Here is a 15,768-nt window from a genome sequence, read left to right as displayed (position 1 = left end):
GCACCAAAAGTAAGACTGACTGATGGATAGATAAATGGATAGGTATATAATAAAGCTAGTACATACAGTAAAATGTTAAACACATAGTCTAGGTGACTTCTTCTTCGGCTGCCCAGTGAAGCGTTTCCTGAGGAGTTCGTTGAAGTTGCCGGATGAACAAAGTATCTCTTGGTGTTGTATGATTCAATGTTTCTGCTGAACTAGCAATGCTATTCCTATTACTATGGATGCAGGAAAGCAGGTAGAAAGCCAGGAACTGCGTGGACTGGACACCACGGAGCAATCTGACTTTGGGCATACTTCATACAACACTCATGAAAACGTGGAACTGCTGAGATCAGCGAAATCTAAGCCCAATACAGAAAGCTTCAAAGACTTGCAATTTGGGCAGGTCAAGACAAGAGCAGAACTAAGAGAGCTCTGAGACAAAAGGCAATAATCCAGTGGCTGAGAAAATTCACTAAACACCACAACTTCCCAAGAAAAGGGGGCTGTCCGCTCACAGCCATCATCCTGGTGGACAGGAAACACTCCTGCCCATCGCCAGCCCCATAGCCCAGAGCTGCCCCACACAACCCAGTGTGACGGAAGTGCTTCAAATAACACGCATACACCACAAAACTGGGCGTGGACATTAGCCTTCCCTGCAACCTCAGCTGATTGTCCCAGAGTTGGGAAGGTGGAGCAGTGTGAATTAACAAAGCCCCATTCAGCCATCATTTCAGCAGACTGGGAGCCTCCCTACACAGCCCAGCAGCCCAGAACCGCCCTGGGGGGACGGCACTCACCTGTGACATAGCACAGTCATCCCTCAACAGAGGACCAGGGGGTGCACGGCCTGGAGGAGGGACCCACTTGCAAGTCTCAGGAGCCATACGCCAATACCAAGGACTTGTGGGTCAGTGGCAGAGACAAACTGTGGCAGGACTGAACTGAAGGATTAGACTATTGCAGCAGCCTTAAAACTCCAGGATCACCAGGGAGATTTGATTGTTAGAGCCACCCCCCCTCCCCGACTGCCCAGAAACACGCCCCATATACAGGGCGGGCAACACCAACTACACACGCAAGCTTGGTACACCAATTGGACCCCACAAGACTCACTCCCCCACTCACCAAAAAGGCTAAGCAGGGGAGAACTGGCTTGTGGAGAACAGGTGGCTCGTGGACGCCACCTGCTGGTTAGTTAGAGAAAGTGTACTCCATGAAGCTGTAGATCTGATAAATTAGAGATAAGGACTTCAATTGGTCTACAAATCCTAAAAGAACCCTATCAAGTTCAGCAAATGCCAAGAGGCCAAAAACAACAGAAAATTATAAAGCATATGAAAAAACCAGACGATATGGATAACCCAAGCCCAAGCACCCATATCAAAAGATCAGAAGAGACACAGCACCTAGAGCAGCTACTCAAAGAACTAAAGCTGAACAATGAGACCATAGTGCGGGATACAAAGGATATCAAGAAGACCCTAGAAGAGCATAAAGAAGACATTGCAAGACTAAATAAAAAAATAGATGATCTTATGAAAATTAAAGAAACTGTTGACCTAATTAAAAAGATTCTGCACACTCACAGTACAAGACTAGAGGAAGCTGAACAACGAATCAGTGACCTGGAAGATGACAGAATGGAAAATGAAAGCATAAAAGAAAGAATGGGGAAAAAAAATGAAAAAATCGAAACAGACCTCAGGGATATGATAGACAATATAAAACATCTGAATATAAGACTCATTGGTGTTCTAGAAGGGGAAGAAAAGGGTAAAGGTCTAGGAAGAGTATTCAAAGAAATTGTTGGGGAAAACTTCCCAAATCTTCTAAACAACATAAATACACAAATCATAAATGCTCAGCGAACTCCAAATAGAATAAATCCAAATAAACCCACCCCGAGACATATTCTGATCACACTGTCAAACACGGAAGAGAAGGAGCAAGTTCTGAAAGCAGCAAGAGAAAAGCAATTCACCACATACAAAGGAAACAGCATAAGACTAAGTAGTGACTACTCAGCAGCCACCATGGAGGCAAGAAGGCAGTGGCACGATATATTTAAAATTCTGACTGAGAAAAATTTCCAACCAAGAATACTTTATCCAGCAAAGCTCTCCTTCAAATTTGAGGAAGAGCTTAAATTTTTCACAGACAAACAAATGCTGAGAGAATTTGCTAACAAGAGACCTGCCCTACTGGAGATACTAAAGGGAGCCCTACAGACAGAGAAACAAAGACAGGACAGAGAGACTTGGAGAAAGGTTCAGTACTAAAGAGATTCGGTATGGGTACAATAAAGGATATTAATAGAGAGAGGGGAAAAATATATATGACAAACATAAACCAATGTCGAGGAAATGGACAATTTCCTGGAAACATATAAACAACCTAGACTGACCAGAGAAGAAATAGAAGACCTCAATCAACCCATCACAAGCAAGGAGATCCAATCAGTCATCAAAAATCTTCCCACAAATAAATGCCCAGGGCCAGATGGCTTCAAAGGGGAATTCTACCAAACTTTCCAGAAAGAACTGACACCAATCTTACTCAAACTCTTTCAAAACATTGAAGAAAATGGAACACTACCTAACTCATTTGATGAAGCTAACATCAATCTAATACCAAAACCAGGCAAAGATGCTACAAAAAAGGAAAGCTACCGGCCAATCTCCCTAATGAATATAGATACAAAAGTCCTCAACAAAATACTTGTAAATCAAATCCAAAGACACATTAAAAAAATCATACACCATGACCAAGTGGGGTTCATTCCAGGCATGCAAGGATGGTTCAACATAAGAAAATCAATCAATGTATTACAACACATTAAAAATTCAAAAGGGAAAAATCAAATGATCATCTCAATAGATGCTGAAAAAGCATTTGACAAAATCCAACATCCGTTTTTGATAAAAACACTTCAAAAGGTAGGAATTGAAGGAAACTTCCTCAATATGATAAAGAGCATATATGAAAAACCCACAGCCAGCATAGTACTCAATGGTGAGAGACTGAAAGCCTTCCCTCTAAGATCAGGAACAAGACAAGGATGCCCGCTGTCACCACTGTTATTCAACATTGTGCTGGAAGTGCTAGCCAGGGCAATCCGGCAAGACAAAGAAATAAAGGGCATCCAAATTGGAAAAGAAGAAGTAAAACTGTCATTGTTTGCAGATGATATGATCTTATATCTGGAAAACCCTGAGAAATCGACGATACAGCTACTAGAGCTAATAAACAAATTTAGCAAAGTAGCGGGATACAAGATTAATGCACATAAGTCAGTAATGTTTCTATATGCTAGAAATGAACAAACTGAAGAGACACTCAAGAAAAAGATACCATTTTCAATAGTAACTAAAAAAATCAAGCACCTAGGAATAAACTTAACCAAAGATGTAAAAGACCTATACAAAGAAAACTACATAACTCCACTAAAAGAAATAGAAGGGGACCTTAAAAGATGGAAAAATATTCCATGTTCATGGATAGGAAGGCTAAATGTCATTAAGATGTCAATTCTACCCAAACTCATCTACAGATTCAATGCAATACCAATCAAAATTCCAACAACCGTTAAAAAAAAAAAAAAAAAAGAAAGAAAGAAAGAAAGAAAAACAAGGAAAAAAAAAATGATGTAGTGCCCCCTTGAGGAGCCTGTGGAGAATGCAGGGGTATTCGCCTACCCCACCTCCATGGTTGCTAACATGACCACAGACATAGGGGACTGGTGGTTTGATGGGTTGAGCCCTCTACCATAAGTTTTACCCTTGGGAAGACGGTTGCTGCAAAGGAGAGGCTAGGTCTCCCTATATTTGTGCCTAAGAGTCTCCTCCTGAATGCCTCTTTGTTGCTCAGATGTGGCCCTCTCTCTCTGGCTAAGCCAACTTGAAAGGTGAAATCACTGCCCTCCCCCCTACGTGGGATCAGACACCCAGGGGAGTGAATCTCCCTGGCAACGTGGAATATGACTCCCGGGGAAGAATATAGACCCGGCATCGTGGGACGGAGAACATCTTCTTGACCAAAAGGGGGATGTGAAAGGAAATGAAATAAGCTTCAGTGGCAGAGAGATTCCAAAACGAGCCGAGAGTTCACTCTGGTGGGCACTCTTACGCACACTTTAGACAACGCTTTTTAGGTTCTAAAGAATTGGGGTAGCTGGTGGTGGATACCTGAAACTATCAAACTACAACCCAGAACCCATGAATCTCGAAGACAGATGTATAAAAATGTAGCTTATGAGGGGTGACAATGGGATTGGGAAAGCCATAAGGACCACACTTCACTTTGTCTAGTTTATGGATGGATGAGTAGAAAAATAGGGGAAGGAAACAAACAGACAAAGGTACCCAGTGTTCTTTTTTACTTCAATTGCTCTTTTTCACTCTAATTATTATTCTTGTTATTTTTGTGTGTGTGCTAATGAAGGTGTCAGGGATTGATTTAGGTGATGAATGTACAACTACGTAATGGTACTGTGAACAATCGAAAGTACGATTTGTTTTGTATGACTGCGTGGTATGTGAATATATCTCAATAAAATGGTTAAAAAAAAAAAAAAAAAAAACTCACTACCCTCCCTGCTACATGGGACATGATTCCCAGGGGTGTAAGTCTCTCTGGCAATGTGGGACATGACTCCCAGGGATGGGCCTGGCCCTGCCATCATGGGGTTGAGAATGCCTTCTTGAGCAAAAGGGAGAAAAAAAATAAACAAAGTTTCCATGGCAAAGAGATTTCAAATAGAGTTGAGAGATCATTCTGGAGGTTATTCTTATGCATTATATAGATATTCCTTTTTAGTTTCTAGGTTATTAGAATAGCTAGAAGGAAATACCTTAATCTGTTGAACTGTAATTCAGTAGACTGGATTCTTGATGATGATTGTATAACTATATAGCTTTTATCATGTGACCATGTGACTGTGAAAAGCTTGTGACTGACACTCCCTTTATCCAATGTATGGGCAGATGAGTAATCAAATAAAAACAAAAATATATAAATAATAGGGGGGATAAAGGGGAAAGGGGTATAGGATATTTGGGGTGGTCTTTTTTATTTTTATTTTCTTCTTTATTTTGGAACAATGAAAATATTCTAAAATTTATTGTGGCAATGAATGCACAACTATATGATGATACTGTGAGCCACTGTGTGTATTTTAGTTAGATTATATGGTGTGAATATATCTCAATAAAATTGCATTTAAAATATAAAAAAAAAAAAAAAAAAAAAATTTCAACAACCTACTTTGCAGACCTGGAAAAGATAGTTATCAAATTTATTTGGAAAGGGAAGATGCCTCGAATTGCTAAAGACACTCTAAAAAAGAAAAACCAAGTGGGAGGACTTACACTCCCTGACTTTGAAGCTTATTATAAATTAATTCAAAATAGACCAAAGATCTCAATATAAAAGAAAGTACCATAAAACTCCTAGAAGATAATGTAGGAAAACATCTTCAAGACCTTGTATTAGGCGGCCACTTCCTAGACTTTACACCCAAAGCACAAGCAACAAAAGAAAAAATAGATAAATGGGAACTCCTCAAGCTTAGAAGTTTCTGCACCTCAAAGGAATTTCTCAAAAAGATAAAGAGGCAGCCAACTCAATGGGAAAAAATTTTTGGAAACCATGTATCTGACAAAAGACTGATTATCTTGCATATATAAAGAAATCCTACAACTCAATGACAATAGTACAGACAGCCCAATTATAAAATGGGCAAAAGATATGAAAAAACAGTTCTCTGAAGAGGTAATACAAATGGCCAAGAAACACATGAGAAAATGTTCAGCTTCACTAGCTATTAGAGAGATGCAAATTAAGACCACAATGAGATACCATCTAACACCGATTAGAGTGGCTGCCATTAAACAAACAGGAAACTACAAATGCTGGAGAGGATGTGGAGACATTGGAACACTTATTCATTGTTTGTGGGACTGTATAATGGTTCAGCCACTCTGGAAGTCAGTCTGGCAGTTCCTTTGAAAACTAGATAAAGAGTTACCATTCGATCCAGCGATTGCACTTCTCGGTATATACCCGGAAGATCGGAAAGCAGTGACACGAACAGTTATCTGCACGCCAATGTTCATAGCAGCATTATTCACAATTGCCAAGAGATGGAAACAACTCAAATGTCCTTCAACAGATGAGTGGATAAAGAAAATGTGGTATATACACACGATGGAATACTACACGGCAGTAAGAAGGAACGATCTCGTGAAACATATGACAACATGGATGAACCTTGAAGACATAATGCTGAGCGAAATAAGCCAGGCACAAAAAGAGAAATATTATATGCTACCACTAATGTGAACTTTGAAAAATGTAAAACAAATGGTTTATAATGTAGAATGTAGGAGAACTAGCAATAGAGAGCAATTAAGGAAGGGGGAACAATAATCCAAGAAGAACAGATAAGCTATTTAACGTTCTGGGGATGCCCAGGAATGACTATGGTCTGTTAATTTCTGATGGATATAGTAGGAACAAGGTCACAGAAATGTTGCTATATTACGTAACTTTCTTGGGGTAAAGTAGGAACAGGTTGGAAGTAAAGCAGTTATCTTAGGTTAGTTGTCTTTTTCTTACTCCCTTGTTATGGTCTCTTTGAAATGTTCTTTTATTGCATGTTTTTTTTTTTTTTTTATTTTTTTTTTTCATACAGTTGATTTAAAAAAGAGAAAGAAGTTAAAAAAAAAAAAACAAGGAAAAAAATACGTAGTGCCCCCTTGAGGAGCCTGTGGAGAATGCAGGGGTATTGGCCTACCCCACCTCGATGGTTGCTAACATGACCACAGACATAGGGGGCTCGTGGTTTGATGGGTTGAGCCCTCTACCATCGGTTTTACCCTTGGGAAGACAGTTGCTGTAAAGGAGAGGCTAGGCCTCCCTATAATTGTGCCTAAGAGCCTCCTCCCGAATGCCTCTTTGTTGCTCAGATGTGGCCCTCTCTCTCTAGCTAAGCCAACTTGAAAGGTGAAATCACTGCCCTCCCCACTACGTGGGATCAGACACCCAGGGGAGTGAATCTCCCTGGCAACGTGGAATATGACTCCCGGGGAGGAATGTAGACCTGGCATCGTGGGACGGAGAACATCTTCTTGACCAAAAGGGGGATGTGAAAGGAAATGAAATAAGCTTCAGTGGCAGAGAGATTCCAAAACGAGCCGAGAGGTCACTCTGGTGGGCACTCTTACGCACAATTTAGATGACCCTTTTTAGGTTCTAAAGAATTGGGGTAGCTGGTGGTGGATACCTGAAACTATCAGACTACAACCCAGAACCCATGAATGTCGAAGACAATTGTATAAAAATGTAGCTTATGAGGGGTGACAATGGGATTGGGAAAGCCATAAGAACCACACTCCGCTTTGTCTAGTTTATGGATGGATGAGTAGAAAAATAGGGGAAGGAAACAAACAAACAAACAGACAAAGGTACCCAGTGTTCTTTTTTACTTCAATTGCTCTTTTTTACTTTAATTACTATTCTTGTTATTTTTGTGTGTGTGCTAATGAAGGTGTCAGGGATTGATTTAGGTGATGAATGTACAACTATGTAATGGTACTGTGAACAATCGAATGTACGATTTGTTTTGTATGACTGTGTGGTATGTGAATATATCTCAATAAAATGAAGATAAAAAAATGAATGATTAATGATAAAAATGTGAAAAAGTCTTATAATTCCATGCTCAGTATTGAAAACCTTATCTTTTAATAATTGTTCTATAACTACATATGTGTATTATTGTATTTTAAACAAATAACATTTAAAATAAAATTGGGAATATTCAGTATAAAAAAAAAAAGACAGTCTAGGTGATTGTCTACAGTGTTCACTCTAATTGCTTTCAACTTTGCTACATACTTGAAAATTTTCATAATGAAATGTTTGGGGAAAAACACCATCATCATACCTAAAAAAAAAAATTAATAGTCCCATAAATGTCATTTTATGGTCGACAGTCTTTTTTTGGAGTTGTTTGTTTGATTCAGAATCCAAATAAGGTTTACACATGGCATTTGGTTAATATAGCACCCCATTTTTTTTTTAAATTCAATTTGTTCGTTGAAGAAACCAAGTGAAGCTATCATATAGAATTTCACTATTCTGGCACGTTCTGTGCCAAATTGTCTTTTTTTTTTTTTTTTTTAAGAGAAATTTTAGGTGTACAGAGAAATACTGCAAAAAATACAGAGTTTCTATACAAAAAATAATTGATACATAGTGGTAAGTCCACTACTAGGCTCCCTGAAAATTATTCTCCTTGTTTCAACTTCATTAGAAGTTTCATAAAAATTTTCCTTAAATCTGGGATTTACTAAATTAAATAAAATTCCATTTAATAGTTAAAAGAAAAAAAAAATCCAGCAAGGGTGAAGTGGGGTAGGTACAGATGAGACTGGCCATATGTTGACCACTGCTGAAGATGAGGGATGGGTACACGGGGAGTTATTTTACTATTCTCGCTATTTTATGCATGTTTGAAATTCTCCAAGTGTAGGTCCCAATGAAGCCCTCATCTTTGTTTTAATTTAATAAATTTTAGTCTCCACATGTAAATTTTAGTAGTTATTATAACTATATTTGCAGGGAAACAATGATTATTTTTCTCTTAAGTTACATCAGGCCTAACTCATTATTTTTGGACATTAATTTTAAATATTTTCATGGAGTGTTAACAGAAGCAAACCAAACAAAATGGAGTGAGAGACACAACTTTTAAGGTCAGGGAAGTGGGGGACAAAGCACTATAGGAAAATAGTGTTTGCAAGAGACATGAGAAAGAAATTAAATTGTAATTCAAAACCTTACGAGTATAGTAACAAATCAAGATTAACTGTGGCAGAAGACTGATTTGGAATTTAATTTGCATTGATTAAAGCAAAAGGGAAGAGAAAGTTAATTGTTTAGCTTACAGTAATTAAGAAAGCCCTGAACTAACCTACACTATTGATATTTTTAACAAAATATACTTTAGAAAACTGGAATTATTAATAAGAAATAAACTATTTTGAATTCCAACTTATTTCAGAAACTAAGCTTTATTTAATAGCTAAATTAATTTTTAGAATAAAAAAGCAGAATGTCAATTTAGCACATAAAAGTACTATAACCAGTCATGTGCTAAAATGAGGTATCAATGATTTCTGAACCTATGTTTGAATATTTTCATGAAATATAATGTTTTTGTCATCCAAAAATGACAGACCATAAACATCAACCAAAAGTACTCGTGAGGCAATAGGCTGCTTTCATTTAATACAAAATGGGCCTTGAGGTTTCTCGGATAAAAGCATGATATTGATCCAAATTTTAAACAGTCTTTTTACAAAAGCAGCAGGAGAAACTAGTAAAAATCCGTTTTTCTTTTTCTGGAAGAGCATAACCAAACCACTCATTACATGAGCAAGGGAGTAAACCAGGACAACAATTTTACTTTCTTGATGTTTAAAGTTAGATTTCTTTCCTGTGAGAAGCACAAAATAAATATTTATATAGGGACCACCCTTATGCACAGCAATTTGCAGGCGTGGCAGTAATGACTGCTGCCTTGCAACCATGCTGGTAAAAAATATTTACGTAACTATGAGCTTCCAGGGAAAATTTTTTATACTTAGTTATTTCATGAGGGCAGAAGGTGTCACTGTCAACAGAAACAAATGTTCTAACTTATCCTCACAGTATATCATTTCAACATTACAGATGTTGTTCAAACCAAACCAAAATGAAAAAAAGAAAATCTAAATTCTCTCTCTCTTCAACTTCTATAGCACTGCATCTTTACCTTTCTTCAAGTACTTATCTCCCACCTTACATTAGCAATTCCTGTACCTGTCTCATCTTTGTAAGTTTCTCAAGGACAAGGGCTATTACTGTCATTTAAAATGTCAATGTGCCTTGCCCATTGTTGAATATGAAAGCAGGATTTTAACGATAACTTGGTACATGCAATGGAAAGCAAAGACTCAGTAATTCCTACCCTTTTCAGAGCCATCAATCACTTTGAGAACCCTTTGAAAGCTATGGACCTTTTCCCCAGAAAACTGAACACACACACAATTTTGAATATAATTTAGAGATCCCCTGCAGCACATAAGAGGTCCAAGGACACCAGCTAACAATTCCTGGCATGTGAAGCACCAACAGTCAATCTGTTCTTCAACTGAAGAGAATGAGATTTTAAAAGGGGTGTTCAAGTTCAAGTTTCTATCAGAACAGTCAGGCCAAAACTACACTAGAGGCAAAAGAAAAGAGCCAGGAGTCTGCCCATGGGTGATTCACCCACCCCAACCACAGCAAGAAACTCAGCCAATCAAAACAAAAACACACACAAACAACCTTTTCCTCAGAAAAATGATCTGCCTCAGAGCAGAGAGCACTTCCCAGAATCAAGGGCTCCACTGGCTCCAAGTGAAACTCTCCAGTCCATAAGCCCTGGCCACAGACAGGTATCTTCCACCAGGTTTTTACTGTCACAATCTTAACTATAAACAGACAATTGAGGAATACTATATGGTTGAGGATATAGTCAAATATGCCATAAGAAAGAGATAATAAACTTTTAAAAAGAGATAATTCAGGTAACGGAACTGGGGAGAAAACCCACTTCCACCATCACCAATAAAACTTGTAAAATGTATCCTGAGAGATATTGGAGAGAATAATGCATCCAAAAACAAGTAGACTGTTACCGTGAAAAATTAACAAGCAGAAAATAAGAGCTCTTGATACTTAAAAGTTATTGTTAAAATTTAACAATTTAGTAGAAAGGGTTCAAAGTAAGTCAAGAAGATTGCCCAGGATGTAGAATAAGGTGAAAAGAGAACATAAAAGAGGTAAGAGACTATATTCAAGCAATAAACAATCCAAAAATGAAATTAAGAAGACAATTTCATTTATGACAGCATAAAAAATAACAAAATACTTAGGGATAAATTTAACCAAGGAAACATAAGACCTGAACATTGAAAACTACAAAATATTGTTGAAGGAAATTTTTAAAGATCTACAGGAATTCCACCTTCACGAATCAGAACATTTATTATTGTTAAGAAGGCAAGACTCCCCAAGTTTGTCTACAGATCTAACGCAATCCTTACCAACATCCCAGCTGGCTTTTTTTTACAGAAATTGGCAAGCCACTCCTAAAATTCATCTGAAATTGCAAGGAGCCCCAAACAGCCAAAACAAATAGAAAAGAACAATATTGGAGAACTCATACTTCCTGATATCAAAACTTACTATAAAGCTGTAGTAATCAAGACAATGTAGTACTCCTGGCATAATGATAGACATATAGATCAATGGAATAGAATTGAGATTCCACAAATAAACCTCTACATGTATGGTCAAATGATTTTCAATAAGGATGCTCAGACCATCTGTGATGGTTAGGTTACTTGGCCAGGTGATGGTGTCCAGCTGTCTGGTCAAGCAAGCACTGGCCTAACCATTACTGCAAGGACATTTGTGGCTGGTTTATTAAATCATCAGTCAACTGATTGCATCTGTGCTGATTATATCGACCAAAGGAGTGTCTTCCACAAGGAAAGAATTCAATCAGCTGGATTTAATCCAATCAATTGAAGACTTTTAAGGGAGAAGGGAGAGAACCTTCACTTCTTTAGCCAGCCAACTTCTCCTGGAGAGTTCATCAAAGTCCTTCATCAGAGTTGCCAGCTCGTTGCCTGCCCTATGGAATTTGGACTCATGCATCCCCACAGTTGCGTGAGACACTTTCATAAAATCTCATATTTACAGATATCTCCTGTTGGTTCTGTTTCCCTAGAGAACCCTAACTAATACACCAACCAATGGGGAAAAAATAGTCATTTCAACAATGTTGGGAAAACTGGCTATTCATATGCTAAATAATGAAGTTATTAGCAGCATTGCACATCACACACAAAAATCAACTCAAAATGGATCACAGACCCAAATATAAGATCTAAACCTAAAAAATTCTTAGAAGAAAATAAGGGCATAAATCTTTGTGACTCTGGGCTAGGCAACTGTTTCTTAGATATAACACCAAAGCACAAACAATAAGAGAAAAAAGATAAATCTGGACTTCATCAAAATTAAAATCCTTTGTGCTGCAAATGATACAAGAAAATGAAAAGACAGCCCACAGAATGGGAGAAAATATTTGCAGATTATATATATGATAAAGGACTTGTATATAAAATAAAGAAATCTCACAACTCAACAATAAAAAGACAAACTAATTTAAAAATGGGGGTAGGTTCTGAATAGACATATCTCCAAAGAAGATACACAAATGGCCAACAAGCACATGAAAAAAAATGTTCAACATCAAAAGCCACTAGGGAAATGCAAATCAAAATCATAAAGAGATATCACTTCAGACCCACCTAAAAAGGCTATAAGTAAAAGACAAAATAACAAGTGTTGGTGATAATGTAGAGAAATTGCAACCCTCATACATTGCTGGTGGGAAAGAGAAGTGGTGCAGCCACTTTGGAAAACATTTTGGCTGTTCTTCAAAATGTAAAACAGTTACCATATGACCAAGCAATTTTACTCCCAAGAATATACTCACGGGAAAAGAAAACATGCATCCACACAAACACTCATATACAGATATTCATGCCAGCATTAGTCATAATTACCAAAAAGTAGAAAAAACCCAAATTTCCATCAACAGAATGGATCACTAAAATATGGTATATCCATAAAACTGAGTATTATTCAGTCATATAAAGGATGAACTATGAAAGAAGCCAGATGCATAAGACAACACATTGTATGACTCCATTCTTATTAAATGTTCAGAATAGGCACACAGAGAGAAAGTAGATTGGTGGCTGCCCAGGGGTGGGTGGAAGTGAATGTGAAGTAACTACTAATGGGTATGGGGTGATGAGAATTAGATTGTGGTGATGTTTGCACCACTGTGTGAAGATTACCAAAATCTACTGAATGGTTTATTTTACAGGGGTGAATTTTACAATGTTCTGTGAACTGTATCTCAATAAAATTGTTAAAGAAACAAAAAGATCAGTACCACGGGCCCTGATCTAGTACTCAGGGCTTAAGTGATCTGCTCTATGCTAGACTTTAATATTTGTAAAAAGTACTGTTAGTCTTACCTGAATGAGGCATTTGCTCACATCACTGGCACAGAGCGCTTTGTTACAACTCAGGGACACAGGGAGCCAGGCCAGGAACATCAGGATGACGGGGGTAAGCATAACAACATAGTGTGTCTTCATGGTTCCTCAGAGAAGACAATCTGTAACTCCCAGGAAGCTAAACAAACACAAAAAACAAAGCAACAACAAAAATTTTAATTCAAAGACAGGTGCAGGGGTAAAAACAAATACCAAAATGCAAACAAAACATATAAACTAAGACCCCTTCTTTGAGTCAAAAGACTTCTGAGTAATCATCTAAAGATCATTCTCAATGAAAGATTTAGACACTTAAAAACTTAAAGTACAATTTTCTATAATAATGTCTTGTTAGCCAACCTCAACAACCCAAAATACTGAAATTCCTCAGAAATGGTACTAGGATAGTTATAGTGACTATTTCTAAACTCTCAGTATCCTGGGAGTATGTCAAGCAAATAACTAGTTCCAATCCTGCACCGCCAATACTTACCTTCGGTTTGTACTATAATTTTTAAACATTATATTATAGTTTTAAAACATTCTTTAATGTTTAAATGTTTTAAAACATTAAAAGATCTTTTAATTCTTACAACTAAAATAAATTTAAAAATGCAAATTATTCTCGTGGTTATTTATGACTATCTCACTTTGTCCAGACAGTAAATTATTAATTGCATTAAGACTTTGAATAATTCATTAAAATGTGAAGATAATCTTAGATTCCTCAATTATTACCATGACATTACAGTTAAAAGGGAAGGAAGAAAGGAGGGAGGGAGGGAAGGGGTGTGCAGGAAGGAAAAGGAAGGGAGGGGAGGGAAGGGGAGCGGGACATCTCAAATTCTGACAGGAGTTAAACAGCCAACATGATTACTACACTTTAAAAAAGAGAGGCTATAACTTCTTGGAATTAAAACATATCCTCAATATATACTCAATTCAAATAAATGACCACTAACCTAACAGGGATAAAAGCTGGATTTACAGGGCTTTTATTATACTTTAAACTTTTATTCTAAGTATTACAAAGTACAATAAAGCAAAGGCATAAAATAATAAAGAATAAAGGGCTTTGTATGTGGTATGACTCAATTTTGAAAGAGAAAGCCCTGGTAATTGTTCCTGCGGCCCACAAAGCACTCCCTAAGGACCATTAGTAACCCAATTTTGTAATTTAGTTAGCAACACACACCAAGTCGGGTGATTTCTGCCGCCATCAGTCCGTATTTCTGAAGGCCAAAGAGACCATTTAAAAATCGATATTTTCATAACTAGTTTTCATCCTACAATCACTAAGCTTGGGTTTGGGGTATTTCTTTTTGTTTTGTTTTTTTTTGTTTTGTTTGTTTGTTTACCCTTTCACGGTTGTCTTCTGAAGTGTTCCCCAATGGGGGCACGTACAAATCAGGTAACAGGATTATTTAAAGCGTTTTCCCTTCTCCCTTGGGAGCTGGGAAGGCCCATCAGGGCTGTTTCATTCATCACCACCAGGCTCGGGTAACCTCGGACCCGGGCGCTGACAGCCCCCGCCCGGGGATGCCGCGGGGAAGCCCGAGCCGCCGCGCCCACCTTTGTCCTCCCGCGAGCGGGCCCGGGCCGCACGAGGGCCTGCCCCGCGCCGGCCGCCCGCCCCGCCGAGGCCCGCCGCGGCCCCGCCCAGCTCACCGTGCGCCGGGGGCCGCCAGGCCGGGACCTCCTCCCGCTGTCTCGCCAGCCGCCGCCCGCGCCGCGCAGGGAGGCCAGGCCGCGCCTCCGCGCCCTCCCTCCGCGCCGCGCCCGCGAGCCCGGGCACCTGGAAGACGCGCACCCGCCCGCCGCGCTCGGGCCTCCGCTGCTCCCCGTCCCCGCCCCGCGCCCGCGCCCGCCTCCTCCCGTTGCTCCCCGCTGCCCCGCCGCCCCCGCGGCTGTCAGCTCCCGCAAGGAGGCGTCGCTCACTCACCCGCACCCCTGTCAGCGCCCTCCCGGCCCGCCGCCCCGCGGAGGCCCCGCCCACAGGCCCGTGCCCACGGGCAAACCCACGGCGGCCCCCCTCACGGCCCCGCCCCTGCGCAGGCCCCGCCCCCGGGAGCACACCCACCCCGGCTCCCGCGCAGGCCCCGCCCCCGCGCAGGCCCCGCCTCTCGGGCCCTCCTCCGGGGCCGCAGAGACCCGGGTCCCCAGCGTGCCCCGCGCCTGGGAAGCCGCACAGCGCCAGCATCCCCGGCCCTCTTCTCCCCAGCTCCTTTCCTTGTCAGCCTACCGCAGGTTGCAGCCGACCCCGTCTGGCAGGCTCATTCTAGGGGTACCCTCTTAGAGTGCTGGGGTCACTGTTGAGACTGCTGGCAACCAGCCTGAGAAGTGGCTTCTGTTGGCCCCGTTACAGAGGTGCAATACCCAGGCACGCGGGTTACGGAGCCTGGCAGAGGAAGCAACAGGGCTGCACGCGAGCCCTCGCTAATTGACGTCCCAGGCAGGATTTATGAAAAATGCAGGTTTCCTAGGGTAAAGCCTTGCGAACGTCCTTCAGTAATTCACTAAAGTTTGCTGAGCACTCAAGGAAGGCCTGGCACTCTGCTTAGCTTTGGAAACACAGGAGGGGCGCCGGGGATCGGGCCCAGGGGTCTCCCAG

General features: G+C 40.1%; 1 protein-coding gene across 2 annotated transcripts in view; it reads right to left on the bottom strand.

The window, feature by feature from the left end:
• TWSG1 (twisted gastrulation BMP signaling modulator 1) overlaps window positions 1–15,134 on the bottom strand; it is a 69,967-nt gene extending 54,833 nt beyond the window's left edge. The window contains exons 1-2 of one of the 2 annotated variants that reach the window (XM_037806313.1): window positions 15,100–15,134; window positions 13,137–13,296 (exon numbers count right to left, since the gene is read on the bottom strand). In XM_037806313.1, coding sequence (XP_037662241.1) covers window positions 13,137–13,259 — 123 coding nt within the window. In that variant the 5' untranslated portion in view covers window positions 13,260–13,296; window positions 15,100–15,134. Of the gene's footprint in view, window positions 1–13,136; window positions 13,297–14,825; window positions 14,907–15,099 lie in introns of those variants that run through there. The other variant, XM_037806312.1, reaches the window with a different exon arrangement.
• Window positions 15,135–15,768: the final 634 nt, after the last annotated feature.

The sequence above is a fragment of the Choloepus didactylus genome, chromosome 16 (assembly GCF_015220235.1).
Source record: "Choloepus didactylus isolate mChoDid1 chromosome 16, mChoDid1.pri, whole genome shotgun sequence".
Taxonomy (NCBI): domain Eukaryota; kingdom Metazoa; phylum Chordata; class Mammalia; order Pilosa; family Megalonychidae; genus Choloepus; species Choloepus didactylus.
Note: the sequence above shows the minus strand (reverse complement) of the source record. Positions and strands in the feature narration are given on the sequence as shown.